The sequence below is a fragment of the Calypte anna genome, chromosome Z, assembly GCF_003957555.1.
Source record: "Calypte anna isolate BGI_N300 chromosome Z, bCalAnn1_v1.p, whole genome shotgun sequence".
Classification (NCBI taxonomy): Eukaryota; Metazoa; Chordata; class Aves; order Apodiformes; family Trochilidae; genus Calypte; species Calypte anna.
The window spans coordinates 14476326-14499702 of record NC_044274.1 but is presented as its reverse complement, the minus strand read 5'-3'; the positions used below and the strand labels follow the sequence as shown (position 1 = coordinate 14499702).

General features: G+C 41.7%; 1 protein-coding gene across 7 annotated transcripts; it reads left to right on the top strand.

Moving 5' to 3' along the window:
• On the top strand, positions 1-23377 carry DAB2 (DAB adaptor protein 2). 7 transcript variants are annotated; one of them, XM_030467857.1, is made up of 16 exons: positions 1-119; positions 1511-1569; positions 3765-3962; positions 9339-9469; positions 10595-10734; positions 11395-11493; positions 11792-11923; positions 13497-13580; positions 14631-14675; positions 14853-14915; positions 16883-17515; positions 18372-18519; positions 19086-19727; positions 20125-20216; positions 21118-21182; positions 21959-23377. In XM_030467857.1, the coding sequence occupies exons 3-15, from the start codon at positions 3859-3861 to the stop codon at positions 21175-21177; spliced, it is 2373 nt and encodes a 790-aa protein (XP_030323717.1). In that variant the 5' UTR covers positions 1-119; positions 1511-1569; positions 3765-3858; the 3' UTR covers positions 21178-21182; positions 21959-23377. The 7 variants fall into 7 exon arrangements, with proteins under 7 accessions (XP_030323717.1, XP_030323716.1, XP_030323721.1 ...); XM_030467856.1 differs by having other exon boundaries at positions 5-119; positions 21115-21182; XM_030467863.1 differs by having other exon boundaries at positions 13-119; positions 16883-17173; positions 21115-21182.

Sequence of the window (23377 nt, the reverse complement as noted above, 5' to 3'; positions counted from 1 at the left end):
GGCTGACTAATCTCAAGGCGAGGGAGCGACACGATATTTAACTGGGCCTCCCTCCCAGTGCCCGCCAGGCTACCAGCTGCAGTCCCCAGATCATGCACGCAGCGACACGCATCTAGCCTGTAAGTAGCTTTGCCAGCGGGACTCGTTTCCCGCGAAGCCGACGGGGGGGGATGAAGGGGCTATCACCGAAGGGTGGGCTTTTACCTCGAGGACGTGACAGCCGGTGCTAGTGGTGGGGCTGCGGCGAGGGAAGCTAACAAAGACAGGGCGAGGGTGCTTCAGCTGCCGCCGGCCCTGGGCTGCGCTCGTCCCTGCCGGTTGCATCTCCCCGCAGCCGCGGGCCAGGGGTGCCGGTGGCGCAGCCCTTGGCCGCCCTATGCCGACGACCCCGGCCCACGACCCGTCATGGCCGCGGGCCGACGGTCCTGGCTGGAAGCCCCTGCGGCAACCCTAACCCACGACCCGTCATGGTCCTGGCCCTGCGGAGAGGTGCTGGCCGGGGGTCCCGGCTGGCATCCCCTGCGGCCGCCCCGGGCCGGGGGTCCCGGCTGGCATCCCCTGCGGCCGCCCCGGGCCGGGGGTCCCGGCTGGCATCCCCTGCGGCCGCCCCGGGCCGGGGGTCCCGGCTGGCATCCCCTGCGGCCGCCCCGGGCCGGGGGTCCCGGCTGGCATCCCCTGCGGCCGCCCCGGGCCGGGGGTCCCGGCTGGCATCCCCTGCGGCCGCCCCGGGCCGGGGGTCCCGGCTGGCATCCCCTGCGGCCGCCCCGGGCCGGGGATCGGTCCCGGCTGGCAGCCCCAGACCGGCGGTCCCGGCTGGCACCCGCTTCGGCAGCCCCGACCCACGACCCGTCATGGTCCCGGCCCCGAGGAGAGGTGCGGGCCAGGGGTCCCGGCTGGCATCCTCTGCGACAGCCCCAGCCCATGACCCGTTACGGCCCGGTCCCTGCGGAGGGCTGCAGGGGAAGGTCAGCGCTGCCCGAGCCGCGCTGCGGGGAGAGGGTTCCTGTCCAGGTCGGGGGAAGCCGCCGCTTGCTTCGGGCTGTGGCAGGGCCCACAAGATGGGGTAGCTTGTGCACCAAGAGAAATAAATGTGTTTTCAGTTTTGTGTAGGGGGATTAAAAAGAAAAGTACAGAAAGACTGATTTTCACATTAAGTACTGATATAAAGGGATCTCTGTAGTAGAAGAGAGCAGGTGAAACAGGAGTAAGCTTTTGATTTATGTTTTTGATGAAGCACCTTTTCTGGGTACCCTGCTGTTTGCAGCTGAATCTCAAGATAATACCTTTGTTTATGGTAAAGGGGTGCAGTTAAAGATATCCAGGATTAAGTGGAATGAGTCTTCTACTTTGCCACAGAAATGGGCTTCTCAGCTGGTGAGACAATGTCTAATAACTGTCATATGATGATCCTCAAGGTGAAGTTGTAGCACCTGTGCTGTTAAGGGGTGAGGTAAATGCAGGTGTTGCCAATACATCTGGATTTGCCTGCAACAGACCTTTTGGCTTTCAGATGAATTGAGGCTGGTTACCTGAGAATTTACCAGGGAAGCATGCAAATCTCCTGGTAAGGTAGGATTAATTTTTTCTTTTTCATGATGAGGAATTGCTTTCTCTTAATGAAGGTAGTGTGCCTCAAAAGGCTGCATTTTTTTACTCGGGTGTCCACTGTAACTTCCATAAATAAAGCTGCCCAAAATAGACTAAATCTGAGAGCATGTAGGCTTAAATTTGGCTTAGGTATGCTAAGGAATGGGCATAGATATGCACAGGGATGGGAACACCTGTGCAGATAGGCAAAATAGAGGTGCAGACTCAATTAGAGAAATGTAATTATGAAGCTATGTGTTCCACTTGTCTGTGAAGACTGACTGGGTACTGGTAAGTAGAAATAACTTGTGAAAGTGTCTGCATAACCCCATTACTGTACACTGTAGACTAGTAGCTGCTATGGATATGCTTCTTGCTTAAGGCTTACTTCATAAGCAGATACAGAAAGAAACACTTTAAACAGATGAATGTCATGTATACAAATTATGATAAAAATGGCTCTTAGATTTTTGTCTGTGTGGCAGAAAAATTTGCTTAGTGTAAAGGAAGAGTAAATCAAAGGCTAGTGTCTGGAATAGATATTTAGGATAAAAAACATAGCTTGAAATATGAAGTAAATGAAAGTGCATAACATGCTGTAGTCATTGAGTACTGATGCAAAATGCACAGATTCTTCTCTTCTACTGATGCTCTTCTCTCCTGGTGAACTTTATACTGCTAGGACACTTGCGTGATCTGCTGGGTTAACCCCATTCTTGGGAATGTTTGTGGACTCTGTACAGAAGGCTAGCAATATGTGAGCACCACGTATGTGTAAATTTGCTCAAGCAATGAAGCTGTAAATTCCATGTCCAGAGAAAGCCATCTTGTTTTGGAAACATTACTGGTAGTGCAAATCCTGCTTGCTGGCTAGATTCTGTCAGAAAAAATGAATAGATAGTGTGAAGGTATCTTGTAATCAGCAAGGATTTTGAGGGAAAATCTTAGATCTTGCATGTTGACCAAGGGATTATTAGAATCGAGATTCTGCCTCCTGGTTAGGGGAGAAGGAATTGTGGGATGTCTTAATCAGCTTCTGCTGTAAAGCCACTACTGCTTTACCTCAGCATGGACATCACAGAAATATAAGTTTGTGTCAAAAGGATTGAATACAATATGATGTTTAAGTGCCAAAACTGACAAAACAAACTGACTCTTGAAACCTGGTTTTGAGTCTGTACCTGGGTCCAAGGGTCTCAGGTTTATAAAGCACAGTAACAGGTCTGGTCAAAAAACATGAGGTACCAGTTTCAACAGGATTAGTTTGCTTATACAAGCTGGGCAGCTCAGTGCTGAACAAAGCATCTTCTCCCACCTAGCTTCTGTCAGCCCACATTGGTAGAGGCACAGGCTGTTTCAGTTTCCCCTCTTCTGAAAGGCTGTAACTATCTTCTCTTGAGAGTGAAGACTGTCAGCTGAAGTTCCCTTCTGACCTTTACTCCTAAGTATCTGTAAGATTTTTATTTTTTTTTTAAAGTTTCTAATACAGCTTCACTGCTGTTGCCTATGACCTTAAGTCTCAAAGCTCAGACATTGTGGCCAGTTAAGGAAAGACTTTTGGCCTTGGAGCTGAGTTTCCTGGTGCTCTGTCAGTTCATGTTGCATCCTTAAGAAGTAAGATAAGAGGTGAACATGTGATTAGGATTGTCTCTTGAACAGAACAAATAGATTCTGAGAGACAGGATATTAGGCCTTTAGCTTGGCAGTCAGGAGACTTCTTGACAGCATCAACTAGGAGCAAGCTGAAGGACTGAAACTGCTGTAGAAGTGCCTGTCTTCATAAGGTGCAAAGAGTTTTCATCAGGCTTCTAATGGCACATCATTAATGTAACCTACGATTGTTACAAAAGAAGAGCATGGAGTGCCTTTTGTGATTGTGACAATGACTGCTACAGCAGTTTCTGTGAGAAGAGGCATGGTAGCTGGGAGCTAGGTGGAGATATATTTTAAATACTGCTGAAATTAATATTCAAAGATGGGTTTTTGGCTTCTTGTGAGATCATCAGACTGGGAAAGTAAACCAGTACTTGACAGCTGTGGTCATGATTATTTTAATTTAGGTTGGGTCAACAAAAGGGTAATACAGAAAAATCCTCTTGATTATAGACATTTTAACAGGTATAGAACACTCTCATGACATAAGACATGCAGAATATAAACAATCTCTCTCATTACAGGTTGCACACACCCAGACTGTGAAGACAGATAACCCTGCCAGCACTGGACACTTAACAGAATGCAGCTGAAATAACCTATGATAACAACTTCAATATGTGTCAAGTTCCTGCTCCAAGGAAGGGATTGAAAAGCATGGTTATTGGCAAGAGTCTACTAACTAGCAAGAAGATCAGAAACAGTCCTTCTAGCAGGATGGAGTTAGTACAGCTGGAAATGAAGCGTTTGAACTGTTGTCTAGTTCAAATTAGTTTGCATCTGAGTAAACACCATCTGCCTTGGTTAAAAACTGCTTTGCTTCAAAGTTGTTTGGTATATGCAGTTAGTCTTAACAAGTACTAGAGACAAGAGATCTAGTGTTGTGCACTGCAGACACATGGCTCTTGAGTAGGCAGGTGCTGCTTTCCTAAGCAGTAGCTAGAACAGGCTGTCAAACTCTGGCTTGGGACTGAGTGAGTTATGAGGATTCGGCACAAGAAACTGGAGAGAGTGGTATTAGAGGAGTGGCCATTAGTACACTACAAAGTATGTTGTCTTTCTTGAAGTCTGATATGGAGAGGCTTCTTGTAGTTATCTAAGTATATAATCTAAGCATAAGCATGTGTTGCCAACCACATAGATCTCAATCAAGAAATAGTGTATTGAGATGTCTTGCAATATTTAGATGAATAATTTAGAATTCATGTGCTGATATTAATAGTGAAGGGCTTTAAGAGTTAATTTCTTAGATTAAGACATGGGAATGCTAAATGCTGAGCAGAGGTTGGAAAGGCTGCTACCAATACTTGCTGCAAGATGCTACCTTATTCCTGGAACCACCCATCATCTGAGATGGGGTAGTTAGGCTGTCTCAGCTTTGAGTTTGGGCACTGAAGTTCATGGCTGAAGAATAACTATCAAATAGACTATGACAGTGTTAGCTTCTTTCACTTTGAGGTGAAGTCTTCAGGAAATCAGATGGCACTAATGTAATGTAAAGCATCCCACTTTCTTCCTTTAAAGTAAGTAGTGAGTAATATTTGCAATTTTATATCGTTTCAAGGTGTTAGTCAGGTAAAGTTTTTTTAAGTTGCTCATGACTTCCCCTGAGTTCTCTGTTCTAATATACCTGCAAGAGCTGTATTTATTCCCACAAGTGGATGACAAATCCAAAACAGAGCTACTGTGGTAGCTGGGTTGAAGTAACTATCTCATCAGAGACTGTCCCCAAAAGCACAGTACAATAGCAAGTGCTGGTCTGATTGCATCACTTGAACAGTGACCTGTTCAGTTCCAGCTGCTGACTTACTGGTCTTCACTTGGCTGTGATTCTAGTGTGCAGAAAACACTTTCGGGAACTTCGTTTGAATTTTTACATTCTTGTTAAAAACCAAACAGCTCATAGGAGACTGATGCACTGATACGATGAGAACAGACTGTTCTCTTAAATTGATGAAATAGCAGTTGGCAAATTGGCTGAAATGGTAAGATACCTGGGTAGTTTTGCTGGTGAGATCCTCCATCTGCAATGATACATGCCATCTTCTGTAGCTTACATGGCTAATAATAGTACTGAGATCTTTATCTTGTAATATGTAAATACAGTTGCACCTTGCTCCAAAAACATATTTCTGTTGGTAAAGGAATCGCGTAACATAAAGTTGTCTTAATACCTCGGCACGGTATTGATCCAGTATATTCATGTTTCTAATTTATTAATACATGCCTAGTTCTTCTCAAGACTACTTGGGGCACTACCATTGCAGCAGAATGTTGGCAAAAATTGTGGTAGTCAGTTATGCCCATACAGATTTGTTAGATGCAAATGTAAGTCAGTCATAGAAAAGCTCACACAAACGCACTATTATACTTCCAGTATGGGTATAATGGTGCTAGCCAGAATAGTCCATTATTAGTAAATATATCTGGCTTTACCAAATTTGTGTCTTGCTAGTCATGGTATGTTTTGCTGTTTAGCCTGTAGTCTATTTCCTCAGCCTGCAAAGCAGAAGTCTTGGTTTCACTCAAGTGGGTAGCTTGTTTACCAGACTTCTGAAAACAGCTCTTTTGTCAAGAATTTGATGTATGTTTAAGGATACATTACGCAGGTCCTGATACAAACTTTGAACCAGAAGAACTTGACTAGCTCCTCAAGAAGGTAGGGAAGAGGGACCAACTTACCTTAGAAGCATTTTCATCACTTGAACTATTGTGCTTCCAGTTACTATTTCATCCTAACAGGCTACATTGCACTTGGCAGTAAAAACTTCTCTTGTCCTCTCCTGGCCTCCCAGATACTAATTTGAAGTTAATATTTACATGCAATGATTTAAAGCTGAATCACATACTTGCAGTATCAAGGGACAAAGAAGCAGCACAGTCTGTGAAAAATAAAAAGTATTAAACTGCTGAGCAGATGTTTAGTTTATATGCTTTGCATCTGTTTTTTTCAGTGTCACTAGCCTCTTCTCAGCCAACCTTTTAACAACACTGATACAATTACCTTTGTCTTCTGACAAAAAGTCTGGGGATTATTGTCCAGTCTTTAAATCCAATAGTGGAGTGCAGCCATGATGAAGATTGTCAATCCCCTACGCACAAGACAAAAATATAACCATTAAGGATAGTTATCATGTTGCTCCCTCTCCCCTATTGCTCAAACAAGGGATAATTGTGAAAGCATCTCAAGGTAAACGAAATGTTGCTCAACAAAGTCGTTTGGCTTGAAGTCTTGCTAAGAAACTGGTATTTTGAGGATGACTTGTCACTAGCAACAGCTCTTCTTGTAGGAAGTTCAGAGAAGACACCAGGAGCCGAGTATGCACGAAGTCTTAAGACTTGAATTTCTTTGTGGCTGTGTGGAAATTAAGTACAATGTTTGAATGCAGAATTGCCTGCAGGTATCAGCTCCTACTTAAGGGCTATGTGTTGAGGGCCTCAAATGGCCTTTCCCTATGGAGTGATCAGCACTTCCATTTCACAGGGTAGTCCTAGTAGGAAAGGAGGAAGATTCTGTTAATGCTATCTTTACAAACCCTTTCTGCAGTAAACTGCAGGTGAGCAAAATGTGGTGTTTGTCTACCGGCACAAGTTTAGGGCACTTGTCCATAGACCTGCAGTCTAAGATACTCGAAATACTGTGTTTAGCATAATAGTTAAAATGGTACATACGACTGCAAAGCAAGAAACTAAGCTGTGATGATAGCAATGGAATTACCTACATGGAGAAGACTGAAAAGGCATCAATGAAGCCTGCTGACAAATATTGTTGTAGGAATGATCTTGTTCTTCACTATGCCAGTATAACAGAATGCATGACTGTCGTGGCACAAAAGTATGTGCATATCTAACCCTGCCATACTTCTGGCTTGCTCTTTTCAGATAAACTCAGAATTCAAATGTAACAGAACAGTTCTAGTGTCTTGTTGCCTTACTCCTGCAGACTGAGCAGAGAAATACTAAGGGACTGAGCACTGTGAAAAGAAGCTTCCAAGAGTAGGAACTAAAACCAAAAGATTTTAGTATCATTTTAGCTACTTGCATGTAGACCACACCAGCACTTTCTATTAAGACAAACCAAGCTTAAGTGTGACAAAGACCTTGTGCAGCTTTAACTTGAGTATAATCATTGAATCAAAATTTATCTGTGGCTAAAATTCTTCTACCCCAGCAGACTTTATTACTGCTAACTCAAGCTATATTACTATTGTTTTTCACTGCTCTACTGAAATTTGAAGGTAGAGCCTGAAGCAATTTTGTCCTAGTTTTGTGGCTTGACTAAGATGACAAGAAGTAGTTATATAAAATATAGATGTCTATTAAGGCAACCATTGTTTATCCTTGCATTCTTAATTCGTAAAATTCTCATTCTTCTGAGATATGATTCTTAAAGCTATTAAGCTCTCCAAAAGTATGGTAACAACTCTTATACACTATGAACTGCTGCCAGGTGAGATGAGCTATGCCAGACCTCAGATAGAAGAATATGTTCTGTAAACTAGCTAGAAAGACATCACTAATCTTCTCAGCTGCACTGATAACACTGAGGATGAGCCTTTCCACGGAAGTAAGGAGTAAGACAGGGGTATTTGCAAGGGTTCAGCCAGATTTGTGTGTATACCCACCTACCTTCCTCTGCCTTGAGATTTTATACTGTCTGGATGTACAAGTCATTGGTCTGCTCTCCACAGGATGGAGGGGCATGGCAACAATGGAGGGATAACTAAAGTTTAAAAATGGCAATTGCCCATTTGGATTTCTGCCACTTTACAGTTGCAAGGTCTAGCTTGTGCATCTTGCGCCCCCCAAGATTATTTGCTTATTATTTTCACTAAGCTTTATTTCAAAGTGGTATACTTAAGGTGGCTGTATAACAGAGGTGGATGTGGCTCTACCAATTAAGTGGTTGAGCAGAATCTCTGACAGGACTCAACACCTCAAGGCTGCTATTTCTTCTTCCTGACATGGAGCTGGGCAGTTCCAAAAGAGCATATCTTAGCTCAGATTTTTTTCCAGTCCTTTTTATTCTATTCTCTAAACAGTAACCTTCCACATAGGCTTAACTAATGATTCAACCTTTACTCTGTCTTTCCTTCCTCTCTGTTTCTGAAGAACTTGATAAACCTAGAGAGGCTCATCATGCTGAAGGCTAAAGTCATACCTCCACTCAAAACTACACTATTATGCAAGCTAATCTAGTTTAAGTGTAGAATTCAATCAGCTTTGTTTTACTTGCTTAATATGTGGCTTTCAATGGGCACATTCCTTTTTTTGCACTGGTGCAGGTTTCTAGCCGAATACTTTTACAATAGTTTCCCCTTCGCTCCTTAGTTAGAATTGGCACACAAGCCACTCTTCCAGTGATAGCATTGCCTAAGTAACCATGGCTTGCTTGATCGACTCTTCCTCTAACATCTGTTTGTACTTAGAACCACTTGAAATTTTCATAGCGATATTTTTTTCCTTTGTACCAAGTGTTACCTACCTGTAAAGGGAAGTTGCATACAGAGGAAAACAGGTATAGCTGCCAAAATTGTTTCCCACATAAGCACTTCTATCTCTGGTTTACTTGAGAATGCTAAATTCAGTTCACGAACCAGCCTGAATAAGATCTAGTGGCTTCTTTTGGGTCTTCTGGTGTCCTCTTCAATGGCGATTTTAACAGATCCTAGCAAATGGTTCTTGAATTCTCTCATGTAGTACTACAGGAATTTAGCTGACATTGCTGAAGGAGACTAGAGCAAAATATCTGAGGTTCTATAAATAGCTTTAAAGGCTAAAAAGCTAAAGGTTGACAGATTAAACAGGGTGATGCAAGTACAGCCTGTGGAAATAGGTCAGTGTGATCTACTGATTAGGTATTACTGAGCTGATGGTGGTGGTAATGGACCTAAGGGCCGTAAGTTCGTGCTTTCTGTAGCCTGAGATGAATAGGCAGTGAGTCGGACTTCCTATACAATCACTACTAAAACTTTCAGGCACTAGTGGACCTTGATGTTCAGCAGAAAAAACTGGACTAAGAGGTCAAGTAAGAATATTTATTCTTCAAAGTAAAATATTAAATCTGCTTAATAATTGTTGTTTTTTTTTTTTTAAAGATACAGCAGCCACAACTACAGCAACCATCACCTCACCATGTCTGCTGAAGATGAAACTACTACTATTAACATCCCACCTGAGGAACAGATTCCACCAAAACCACAAAATTCAAAGAAGGAAAAAAAGAAAGGTAAGTAATGCTCACCTCTTGAACATCTCTTCTACTCAGTGTCCTTAATCTTTTGCACTTGCCTAAAACTCATCTCACTATGCCATAGTTAAAATACTCCTCAGGTTTTATACAGACTGGAAAGAATGAGTAAATAAATTAGCAAAACAAATCTAACCAGGAGGCAGGCTTTTAGCTTGAAAGTTGTTTTTTGTTTTGTTTTGGGTTGGTTTTTTTTCTAGTTATAAGTTTTGATGCTCTCAGTTCCACTTGTTTAATGTCTCATTTGCTCATCCTGACAAGTTGTCAAAAGCCCAGACCCAAGACCATCCAGGTCAGGACTTCCAGCTGTCAGTCTGAACCTGAATTTGCTTTCTCTCCTCCCTTCAGAGAGGAGGTGATCTGAAAGGCATATGTACAGATTCTAGTCCAGAGAAGCTAGAAAACATGAGAACTACTGCAGATTAGATACCTTTTGGTTTTGATAGATTAGGTCATATAAATACCTTCTACAGAAATGCAAACATAAGAACATACTTGGAGTATGTTGAACATACAAAGAAGAAAATCAAGTGTTTTTGAGAAGTAGCAGAAACTACAGAAATAGAACTTATGCTAAAATCCCAAGTGACTACAGGGATGGGTGTATCAGGGCTTGTAGAAATGATGACACTGGTAGAAAGTTTTAACACAGGAACTAGGAGATTCTTGCACATGAAGAGAGAAATGACACTAGCACTAGGGGCTATCTATCCCATGGACTTATTGAAAATCATGAATGGCCATGGAAAGTACCATTTCTGCTTGGTGTTTTTGCTTAGTGCTTTTATCTGCTTGGCTGTTGCTTATAAGTATTTCGGTCTTTTAGGCAGCAAAGAAATTGTTCTTAAGTATCCAAATATAAAGCATTGGGCTCCACTCTTTGAAATGTGGCCAGATTCTGCAAGAGCACTTTGACCTATCTTGCAGTGCACACATTAATGGAAGGAATAAGGGCTGTTAGTCAGCTATACTCAAGGAATAGTTTTAATATATGCTTACATTTTTTATATTTTAAAAGGTCTTAAAGCTACAACATAGGTATTTCTCTCAAAAAATAGTAAATAAAAATTCCACAAACACCAAAATACTTTTCTCTGTCTCCAGGACCAGAAAAGACATATGAATCCCTGCTGGCTAGATTCAAAGGTGATGGTGTAAGATACAAAGCTAAATTGATTGGCATTGATGATGTTCCAGAGGCAAGAGGAGACAAAATGAGTCAGGATTCAATGATGAAGCTGAAGGTAAGGCTTGTGCTGACATGTAAGGAAAAGCTTCTGGATAGCCCTCAAAGCAGGACAAATAGTCACTTTGGCACAACTTCAAATAGTTGATTATAACATAGTAATAACAGCTGCAAATTCTTGTGCCAACACCAGTGTTTGTCTAATAGCTTGGGAACACTCCTTTGGGTCTCTTACAGGCAGCCAGTATGGATACTAATAATACAAACTCAATGAGCTTGGGTTTTGGATGGGGAGGTGAGCAGTCTATGCAATTTAATGCTGATCTCAAAGCACAAGTTGGTATCATCTGGAAATGGTGACAAGAGATATAGTTAAGCCAAAGAAGAAATGAGACCATGGAGCAACAAAGATAATTCTGGAGAATGAAGAACATTCATATAGCTTCAATTAGGTCAGGAAAGTTGGTAAAGGCATTGCTACTGCAGACCCAAAATAGCTGCAGAGGAAACAACAATCCAGCTTTCAGTTATTACTTCAAACCCAGCCAGGCACACATTGCAAGAGTACTACTGCTCTGAACTATACAGTTGCATAAGAATAACTAGATCAATGCTAGTGCAGTCACAGCCATGGACTCATGAGTAGTGTGAGGAAAACATTTTAAAGCTCAGTCTAACAGAAATATTACTGATAATCTTTGATACTCATCCTTTCCAGGGAATGGCAGCAGCAGCTCGTTCCCAGGGTCATCACAAACAGAAGATCTGGGTGAACATCTCTCTCTCTGGTATCAAGATAATAGATGAGAAAACTGGGGTAAGATATGAATTATTCTCTTAATGTGATTCTTAAAGCAACTGAGACCCTGGGAAGTTAGATCAATCTGAAGTAGATTTCTTAAGGGTATCATGCACCCCTTCCACATATAAAATTTGGCTTGCAAAATGGGTTGTGATTACCAGAAAGATAGTTACATCCTGTTGTGGTTAGTCAACAGTTAACAAATCAGAATTTTGAACCATCTCAATCATTCTCATATAGAGAACAGAAACAATTTTAACTAATAGGTTTGTGGGTTTTTTTTGTTGGTGGGTTTTTTTTTTCCCAATTCTAGGTCATAGAACATGAGCATTCAGTAAATAAAGTCTCCTTTATTGCTCGGGATGTAACAGACAATCGTGCCTTTGGCTATATATGTGGAGGAGAAGGCCAGCACCAATTTTTTGCCATAAAAACAGCACAACAGGTATGGTTTAAATATCCTTTTTCACTTGCTATGAGTCATGGTATTGTGTAAACATTTTGCTGGTAGCTGTATAAGGTATAGGGGGAGAGCAGCACAGATAAATAGCTGCCTCTCCTAGAAGAGGGCAGTAGGAATTGACTGCATCACAAATGGCTTATCTTGTTCAGCTTCTCTATAGTCCAGAGTAAAAATACTCAAGTAGCCTACCTAACTATGATTAACCTTGCTTAACATGTCACCAGTAATGTCTCTGGTGCATGGATAAGAACAGAGACATTATAATAGAATGTTTTGAGTTGAAAAAGACCTCTAAGATCATCAAGTCCAAGCATAAACCCAGCACTTCCAAGTCCAGCCTGAAAGCACATCTCTAAGCACCATATCTATAAATCTTTTAAACACCTCCAGGGAAGCTGGCTCTACCACCTCCCTGGGCAGCCTGACAACATTTTCAGTGAAGAAATTTTTTCCTACTACCCAATCTAAACCTCCCCTGGCACAACCTGAGGCTATTTCCTCTTGTTTGGCCTCTTGTTTCTTGGCAGGAAATGCCAACACCCACATTATCATTGGCTTTCCTGTGTGGTGGTCTGTTACTGGCAGTGAAAGTGATGGTTCTTGAGTCACATGCCCAGTTCTTTACTCAGAATTAACAGCAATGATGTTATACCTCCACTAGTCTAGTTCTGCTGATGCTTTTTCTTGTGCAGCAGTGAAAACAGACTTGGAATAGTATCTCTGGGGCCAGCAAATGGCAGCTCTGGTTCTCCTTAAGTTAGTTCTGGGAAGGTCTCTGATCCTTCTGTGGTGGGTTTTCCCCACGCAGAGATCTTGGATATAGGGTTTGTCTCTCTGAAGAGAATCTATACATAAGCAATGCTGGGATCACTGTTGAATATTATGCAGCTTCCTGAATGCTGAACTTAAATATTGTTTATTACCTTATTAGTTACCTGGACCAGTTCAGGAGTCCCAAACCCGAAAAGGATATGGAGCTGTTAGTGCTGGAGCAGCTCTTCTTTGACAACAGGTGTAGAGGCTTGGGATAGTTCAGTCTGAAGAGGAGGCTTGAAAGAGACCTTATAGCAGCCTTCCACTACCTGAAGGAGGCCTACAGGGAAGCTGGGGAGGGACTTCTTGCAAGGGTGTGTAAAAAATTCTTCACTGTGAGGGTGGTGAGACCCTGGAAGAGATTGCCCACAGAAGCTGTGGCTGCCCTCTGCTTCTTCTCATGAGATTACCAGAGAGCTTGGATGAACTTTTGGGTTTTGAGGAAATATGGTTAGGACTTGCCATGCACTCATGATATCTTGAGCTACAAGTTTTTTAAGCAAAAACATAGTAGACAGCACAAATCCCCCCACTTTCCTGGTTCTAAGCTGGTTGTGCCTCATTATTCCTGGATTATGTATACTCTCTCTTGCATGGAGACTAAACAGTCTTTTAATTCTTTTCATGTTATCTCAGCCTTACTCGTGCACCATTTAGGCAAGTTTGCCTTGCTGCACAGCTTGCTTCAGTAGCATTCCAGGGAGAAGTACTACATGGCTTAAAATCTAAATTTTTTTTTCAGGCTGAGCCTCTAGTTGTTGATCTTAAGGACCTCTTTCAACTAATATATAATATGAAAAAGAAGGAAGAAGATAACAAGAAAAAAGTGAGTAAAATTACAGAAGCTGCATTAATCTGCAAAGAAACAACTTGCTTCAGCTTTGGCTAGACTTTTGGGATTTTTAAGACTTGAAACTGAGGTGTGTTTAAGTACAGGATCATTTGAAACTATTGGTTTGTAGTTGTACCACTCCATACTGTATTATACCAGTTTTATGAGAGTTTTATTAGGTCCTCTTAGCTTAGAGACCAAACCAGATCTAGGGTTTGGATATTCTATATGATGTATAGATAGTAAAAGCCTTACTTTCTTCTGGTAAGACCTCCCATGGAGTATTGCATACAGCTCTGAAACCCTCAATACAGAAAGGACATGGACCTCTTGGAGCAGGTTCAAAGGAGGGCTACAAAAATGATCAGGGGACTGGAACACCTCCGTTACAAAGACAGGCTGAGGGAGCTGGGGTTGTTCATCCTGCAGAAGAGAAGGCTCTGAGGAGAACTAATGGTGAAGGGGGCCTAAGGGTAGGCTGGAGATGGACTGTTTGGAAGGGCCTGGAATGATAGGACAAGGGTCAATTGTTTTAAATTAGAGAAGAGTAGATTTAGGTTGCATATTAGGAAAGAGTTCTTTACAATGAGGATGGTGGAAAAATGGAACAGGTTGCCCATGGAGGTGGTTCAGGCCTCGTCCCTGGAGATATTCAAGTTGAGGCTTGACAAGGCTCTGAGCAACCTGATCCTGTTGAGGATGTCCCTGCTCTTCTGCAGGGGGGTTGGACTAGATGACCTGTAGAGGTCCCTTCCAACTCAACTTATTCTGTGATTCTTTAGAGTGAAGAAGCAAGTAAGATCAAGCTAACTCATTTCAATTTAGCCTCATTAGATTAGGTATGCTGCTTCAATACTTCCTTTTCACTGCCAGCCTTATGAAGGCAATGTCAAATACCCAGCTACACTGAAGCACTAATACTGAATAGTGAGCTCCCTCATGCTGCTTCTTTCCATAACTTTCTCTTTGAAGCCTGCAAGTCCCTTGCTTAAGGCAGGTTTTGATATTTCAGTTATTGCTGATACTGTTATTCATCTCTTACAGGATAGTAGTGAAGCACTACCAGATCAAGCTGAAAAAATGAAACTGGTAGGTTACGTTTTAAAATTTTAGGCTGATGCTGTTAAGGATTTCACAGCTGGCTGTTTCCATAATGTGTAGGAAATGCAGTATTTGTGGATCTGTTTACAGTAGATCTGCATCATGTTTGATTCTTGTTCTTGCAAGAACTTGGATACCAATTTTTTCAATGTTTCTGATTTCAAGGGAGTTGACCAGATGGAGTTGTTTGGGGATATGTCAACGCCTCCTGATATGAATAGTCCCACAGTAAGTAGAACCTGGCTTATTTTCTTGGATTGTGCTTTGAGAGCAAATTTAGTCTTATTAATAGATCCATTTTTACTTTGTTAGTCCTGGTTTCTGGTTCCACTGAGACATTTGTCCAGCTATTAACAGTGTACTAATGTCTTAGAGCTGTAATAGTATCTACTTACTAACCAGAGTAGCTAATGTCATTCTTATCTAGCAGGGTTCACTTGAGACTGTGTGACAGAATCCTGTATTGTTAGTCAGAATCAGAAAATGACTTGGATTGGAAGGGACCTTAAAGACCATCTAGTTCCAACCCCCCTGGATGGAAACCTCCCACTACACCAGGTTGCTCAAAGGCCCATCCAGCCTGGTCTTAAACACTTTCGGGAAGAGGACAGCCACGAGTTACCTGGGCAATCTGTGCCAGTGTCCCACCACCTGCACAGTGAAGAATTTCTTTCTAATGTCTAACATAAATCTACCATTGACCCTTGCCCTGTCACTAGCTCCCCAGTGAAGAGTCCCTACCAATCTATCCTGTAGCCCTCCTTCAAGTGCTGGAAGGCTGGTGTATAAGGTCTTCTCTAAGTCTTCTCTTGTTTTACACTAAACAGACCCAGATCTCTCAGCCTGTCATTATAGCAGTGCTCCAGCCCCCTGAGCATCTTCATGACCCTCCTCTGCACTGACTCAATCAGGTTTTTCTTATAGAATCATAGAATCGACTGGGTTGGAAGGGACCTCAGAGATCATCAAGTCCAACCCTTGATCCACTACTGCTGCAGTTACTAGACCATGGCACTGAGTGCCACATCCAGTCTCTTTTTAAGTATCTCCAGGGACGGAGAATCCACTACTTCCCGGGGCAGCGCATTCCAATGCCGGATCACCCTCTTAGTAAAGAAATTCTTTCTAATGTCCAACCTAAGCCTCCCCCGGCACAACTTAAGACCGTGCCCTCTTGTCTTGCTGAGAGTTGCCTGGGAAAACAGACCAGCCCCCACCTGCAATTAGCTTTTCTGGGTGAGCACACATTGCTGCCTCACATTCAGTTTTCCATCTACCAATAGCTCCAAATGCTTACCCATAGTGCTGCTCTCAATCCATTTCCCACTCAGCCTGATTTGATTCTCCTGACCCAGGTGCAGCACCTTGCACTTGACCTTGTTGAATTTTATGAGGTTCACAGGGGCCCACCTCTATAGGCTGTCTTAGAAATATGTTCTAGCAATGAACACCTTGGCTGCAATGAGAGCTATTACACAAACTCTGCTAAAGACCCTTAAAGCTGAAGCTTGTTTTTTGAAGTGAGTCTTTAGCAAGTTCCTGGCCATTCTAGATGAGCAGCCCTAGCTCCAGGTGTGGCCTATTTCTACAGAAGTGTGTGTCAAATGTGCCGTAGCTCAGTATGGCCCCAAAAAGCCCATGGCTTTATTCAGGCACTGCAAGCCACCATGATAAAATTGGTGCTGTCAATCCATCTAGTGACCAGGTTTTACTCTTCTACTCTCTGCTTGGTGGACAGATGATGTGTTAGCATCTTCCACCAGCAAATATCTCTCTAATCTTAGTTGGAAACTGAGACTGCACCTTGAAGTCAAAATATGACAATGATTTCACAGACTGTCAAAACAAAAGACTAGAGTTTGGAGTTTCTTGACTCAAGTGAAAGACTAGATGTAACTAGTGTTTGATGACTGTACAGACTCTAAACAGTAGAACAAGCATCTGATATTATCAAGGGGATCTTAAAATGGCTGCTTTTAATGTTGAGTTTCTGAAACTACATAGCTATGACTTGACCAAAACTAACAGTGTTTGCTCTAATGGCTTATAAGACTTAGTGCAACTTCCTTGTGATGTTGAATGCACTGATTATTTATTAGTATAACAGATACTTGGATACCTTATTTTGCAGTTGTTTTCCTTGAGCTTGCAAGTTCTACATAAAACTAATTTTGTTTTTCTTTCTGAACAAATAGGAAGCTAAAGAAATCCTGTTAGTGGATCTAGATTCTGAAATTGAGACCAAACAGACTTTTACAAAAGAGGATCTCTTCTCGAATGGCATCACAGCCTCTCTTCCACAGCCAAAGCCACAGCCACCCTTGCCTGAAAATGCTCTCTCTACCAGTCTAAACTTCTTTCCCACACCTAATCCAGACCCATTCAGTGATGATCCTTTCACAATGACACCACAATCTCCACTGCCTTCATTTGATTTTTTAAAATCTGATGATCAGAAGAAGGAAAATCTGAATACCTTGATACCGGTGGGTAATAGTGCTTCCAATGGTGATACTGACAACTTTGGTAAACAGTTTGACCAGATTTCTAATAGAACTGGCAAACGAGAAGCACTAACAGGCCAGTGGCCACTTGATAGTAAGTCTCTTGCAGCAAGAACTCCAAATAGGGTACCAGAGAGAGAAAAGAATGGTTTTCTTAAAGGCTCATCAAACCTGTTTGTGGAAGGTCCTTCCAAAGGATTGTCTCTGCAGAATGGAGAAAAGCTGGATTCTGAAAGCAATATCCGGCTCATACCACATGAGTCTATAACAATTAGCCCACCACCACAAAGTACCAAGCCAGGAAGAGGAAGGAGGTCTGTCAAGGTGAACAATATTGAAGTAATCAATATAAAAAAATTACTAAAAATTGCATAATAAGCATGCTCTTATTGTAAGGAGCTGGGTGAAGGCAGCTTTTCTTCATACTGTGTAACTGGCTGAATAGCTTAAAAAAATATCTACTTCTCTTCTACCTGCCATGTTTGCTCTAACTGCTCTGCAGGCCTGGTAAATTCTAACATTCATGAGTGCTTCACAGTTGCTATGTTTCCTAAATTATATACTTTCTTTCTTAATGCTGCCATACTTCTGTAAAGGTCTGGTAAGTATGCTGCTTTATATATGGACACTTGATACAATGCCAGACCGTGTTATGATAGCTGTATACCCATCAATCTATGGCTTCCTAACAATGAGGTAGTAGTACCTGGCTGACAGAAATCTATGTAGTTTCCTAGTACTTGCCTACTGAGGGCAGTCTCAGTGACTTACCTGATTAGACACAGAGCAGCTCTGGATGATCTGCATTCATCTTGCACTCAAATGATGCAAAACTGTGTTGCTGACCACAACACAACTGTGGGAATCATGGCAGACTGAGCAGGAATGTTGAAGGGTGGGTGTCAGAGGGAAGCTCATGACAGCAAATAATTCAGTTACTTTAAGTCTTATTCTTCTGGTGCTGACTTGTGACTTTTGTACTTAGTGCTTATGCATCTCAGGCATGAAGAAAATGCTAAAGCTTGAAACTCTTGTATCTCTAAAGTATTCATTGCAACTTTCTGCTCGAGCTGAAATAAAAGCTTGTAACTCTAGACTAAGGAGTCTTGATCATGCTAGCATGTTCTATGCCATTCTATTTCACACAGTGTTTGGGTTTGTTTTTTTGGTTTTTTTCTAGGTTCCACTGAAAGATTTACTTACCCCAGACTTCTTGGTGACAACTACAGAGAGCGTGACCACCATGGCACAAATAGGACCTGTGTCAAGTACTCCAGTGGACGCTTTCAAAGCAGGTTCACTTCCAACACCTGCAATGACTGGTCTAGGTTAGTTCACAAAGTGAAGGCCTTGCTCCACTCTGCTGCTGGCTAACACCAAAATAAGGGAGTTTATTTTCCCTTTACTTCATGTCTAGTGCCATGGCATTTAATCCATGTAGTGTCTGCCATAAACCAAGTTCTGTGAATAGTGGTCTAAACTGTGCAGCCCTTAATTCAAATAGTTTTTTGCTTGAACTTTGACAGTAGATTGCTGCTTCAGGTAGACAGGGCTCAAGTGAGCCATGCACAGGTTGGGAGTTTCGGGTAACACTGCTAGAGTCTTAATTTACACAGAAGTAACTACACAGCAAGTTCATCTGTCACTTCTGTACTAGAATTAAGTTTCTCCTGTTACATCAACCTTAATTCTGTTCATTCAGTACTGAAATGGAGCAAAATAAAAAATTAGCCCCCACTTCCCCATTTTAAGTGCTAATCAACTGATTTTTTTTCAAACAGTACATGAAAAATGTTTTGCTGGTACTCTCAGTGGAATTTATACTCTCATGCTTGAGGCCTTCAGATCACTGAAGTGTTTGTATAACAACAATCTTCCCCCCCCCCCTCCTCAGGTGGCTTGTCAATATCTTCATCACCCTGGAGTGCACAGACACCTATCTTCTCTCAGGATTCATCAGCTTCATCAGTCTTTTCTGGGTCTGTGGTGCCTGCTCAACCTACAAGATTTACTCAGCCACTTGCCTTTGGTACTGCAGTACCTTCAGGCTGGAACCAGCCTGCATCTTTTGGTTCATCAGGCACTAAGTCCTCTGGTCTCTGGGTGCAGCCAGCACAAATTCCATCTGCTTCATGGTCACAGCCATCCAGTGCTGTAAATCCTTTCCAAAATAAGCTGTTCCCTTCTTCAGCCCTACCTGCTCAGACAGTACCTGTTCTGACCCCTCTGGCAGCAGCATCTAGCCCACCTCATCCACCACCTAGAACGGCACCTCAGAAAGAGCTAACCAAGAAAGAAAGTGATGCTTTCCTTGATCTTGATCCACTTGGTGATAAAGAAATGAAGGATATCAAGGAAATGTTCAAAGACTTTCACCTGACAAAGCCACCTGCCGTACCAGCAAGAAGAGGAGAGCAGCAAAGCTTTCCAGGTGCTTCTGGAGCTTTCAGCAGTTCTTTTAGTAGTGAAGTAGGCATTCCTCAAGATAGTACAGATGATGACAAGGAAGCTAGCAAGCTATCTGCCAAAATGACTGGTAGAATCTATTTTCTTCAGCTTGTATACCTGCTCAGGGATTGTGATAGCTGATAACTAGTCTTTTCTGATATAAATAAAAATTTGATTTAATAGTTACTGAAACAGAAGGTTGAAGGTCTCCATCAATGTTACATAACTGGTAAATGTTAGTGGCCAAACACTGACACCTAGTGCCTAGACTACTTGGCTAGAATGAGGTAAAGTAGGTCTTTGCAATGTTAAAAGTTCCATCTAACTTAAGTGTAGCAAGGAACAAGCCAAAGATAAAAAAGGCACTCAGAGAAACTTCGATGTGATTTAAAAAAATCTAATTAAATACACTGCTACACCTTGGCATTGTTATACAAGCAGTACTTAATCAGCTGTTAAATATCTACAATGTTTCTCTTCCTTAGAACCACCAAAGCCTGTTCCCCAACAAAGGGTGCAGCCAGCTGATGACCTGTTTGAAAATCAACCTACATCAGACCCCTTTGGTGCCTCAAGAGTAAGTAGTAAAAAACAAACAAACAAACAAACAAAAAAAAACCAATAACCAAACCAAACCAAAAAAAAACAACAAAAAGCCAGAAAGAAACAAAAAAACCCCCACTGCCACTCCTCCCCCACTTCCAACCTTTTTTTCCCTCTTTAATTAAAGAGGTGCCTGTACTTGAGCATGGGCTTAGTTCTGGCTTTAGAGGCTACAGAACAAAACTTCTTGCATGTCTAAATTAATGTTTAATCCAACAGAGAGCATTTGTTGCAAGAAGGTTAACAAGGTATGATTCTATGCTTCCATTTGGCTTAGGTCCATAACCCAGTTCCCCAAGCTGCAAGACCTAGTGAGAATTGGTTCAGTATTGAGAACTTCTACAAAAGGGTGTACAATAATGTAGCTGCAGTAGTGTTCCTCTTATAGTTGCCTTTCTGTGGAGCAGACTGAGCACTGTGAACTGTGCAGATTTCTTCCTGAACAAGCGGGAGGCTCCAATGTTCACTCCCCCTTGAGAGGCAGTGGCTTAACCTAATTGCTTTGTTTCAGACAACAGCACTTGAAGTCCTTAGTGCAAAATCTTGATCAATTCCAGAATGCTGACTTAAGACATGTAGCTTTTGGCTAAAACAGATCTCGTCATGACTGTGCTGGCTTAGCTCTAAATGAATGTTCAATAAGTACACATGGGCTTTCTAAAAGATACCTTGCCTTGGGCCAGGATAACTGCTAATGGCCTTTAAAGAGCTTTTCTTCTGTCAAAGGTGTAGAGTTAATGCATATTTAGTAGGAAGCCCACAGTATTCTTTCCAAAAAGTGTTTGGAACAGGAACTAGCTGACACAGCCATGCAAAGTAAACCTGGTGAAACCTGGAAATCCACTAATAGCCAATGATCTCTCTTTCCCTAGAAGGAATCTCAGAAACCTACTTATTATCTTTTTGAAGATCCTTTTGACAACCCATTTGCATAGATCACGTAAGTCTTCCAATAATAAGACAAATTACTTCATTATCTGAAATTTCTTCAGAAAACTTTTGGTAAAGAGCTGGCTAAAACCTATCCTACTCTGTCTCTAATGTTTCTCTGAAGTATGACAAACAGTCCCTAGAAGAACACTTCCAGAGTACTTCTACTTGGTAGATGCAGCCAGTACATGGCTGCATTTTGGCTAAGCTTATCCAGCTTCACTTGCTTAAAAGCAAGGATGTTCTTCAACAAATTTAGCTCCAGGGCCATAACAGATCTAGATTTCCTTTTCTTGAAGAAGATTATTGAGTAAATATGTGCTTAGCTCCAGGGCCATGACAGATCTAGATTTCCTTTTCTTGAAGAAGATTATTGATTAAATATGTGCTCTGAAAGCCAGAGGTGCTGACTAAATTCTTTCAGGTAACTCTTCAGGTGAGTGTTAGCACACAGTGCTTTATACAGCCTTCTGAAATTTAGTCCTCTAAATAGCTGTGGCTTGTGCTCTGGGTGTATTGGAGTAAAAACACAAGGGCTCTTATGAGAGCTTTTGTTAGTAAAAACTATTGTAACTCAAACTTTTGTACCATTGAGAAGAGAATGTGAACTGCAAAGCTAGTAAATCCGTTTTTCTGACAAAACCTTAAAGCTTCCTCTTGAACCAAAAACAAGTGTTTCTATTTATTGTTTGTTTTTTTCTCAGTGGCTTTAAGCTATCTTATGAAAAAAAAAAAACTAAACTAACTTGTGCTTATCCTAACCCAAAGACCTTTTTGTCGTACTAGGCATAACTAGACAAGGACAAATGGAATAACTGGACCTCCTCTCAACATGATTCTTCTGCACATTTCACTTTGCTCTCTGCTGTTCTTGCTGCTGTTCCATGATGTTTGTCATCTAAAACATGTCCAGATGAATTGAAATATGGACCCTCAAAGAACATCCTGTGAAGACAATAATTCAGGGCAAAGCAAATGGAGATTTGGAGCTATGATAGATATCCAAATTTAGATTGGTAGATGATAACTTTACTGTAGTTCTTTGCAATCTTCCACAGGAGAGCTTAGCAACACCATCATGAATCTTGTCATGGTCACCATAATTTCTCTTTGTGTAGCACTTATTGTCCTAAAATACAGGAACTGAATGTGCCTGTGGAAGAAATGTTGCTTTCACATTAGGGAAGTAAATTAGTAGCTGAAACTGCCTACCCTAAACAACTAGGTCAGATGCCTGTTATCAGAACAGCAGCCAGTTGTAAAGTTAGGTGGACAGTACTCAGGTCTAATTGGTGATGGAAGTTATTATTTGGTTTCTGAGCCATAAAGATGTAACCTGTGTGATAGTGATAAAGACAGTACTTGTCTGTTTTAACTAATGGTAAAAGTATCATCCTGACGTATAAGTTTAAAAACTGTGGGATCTGTAATGGAACTGTGGTATTCCTGAGTACTAGAAGTCTACACTGGAGGGTCAGGAAAACTGAAACACTTATCATGGGACATTGAGGTAGTCATGGACAGCATCTGTTGTCTTTTTTTCAGCATACTTCTTTTCATGGAGGGAAATCTACTAGGGTTCTGTTAAGGTGTCTTGGCAGATAAAGTGGAACAAGCCAGTAAAGCTTTCATATATCTCAGTAAATATCCCTGATGTTGCCCAGTTTGAGTTGTCATGTTCTGTAGTGTGGCATGTTTCAGATAATGATGGCTTCACTCCATGCCTAGATTCCTTGTGAACGGATGTGAACCACCTTTATGCCATTCACATGGGATCTAGTCCACCATCTTTTGGAAACCACTTTTTCTAAAGAACCTCTTTACTAGCAGATCTTCGAATCAATTGGTTGTAACTGACTGTAATAGCTACATTCTTGGCCAGTGGAGATGGGGATGTGTCAGAGGTTTTTCTATTAATACTAAGTATAAACTTGAAATAATATTGTTAAATCAAATGCCTAAGCAGTTGCTGAACTGGAGAGCTGCGACAAGTCAACTTGAACACAGCCTTAGTACCCAATTCAGCCAGTCATGCCATTAGTCTTGTAGATAAACCTCTCTTGCACTTTCTGTAATACAAAAAACTATGAATTTAAATATTTGTCTCAAACTGTAAATGTAGAAACTTATGGATGTTACACTGTTCTGTAAAACTTTACTATCTATAGTGGTGTTTCTTAATGATATTAAAAAGAAGCATATGCA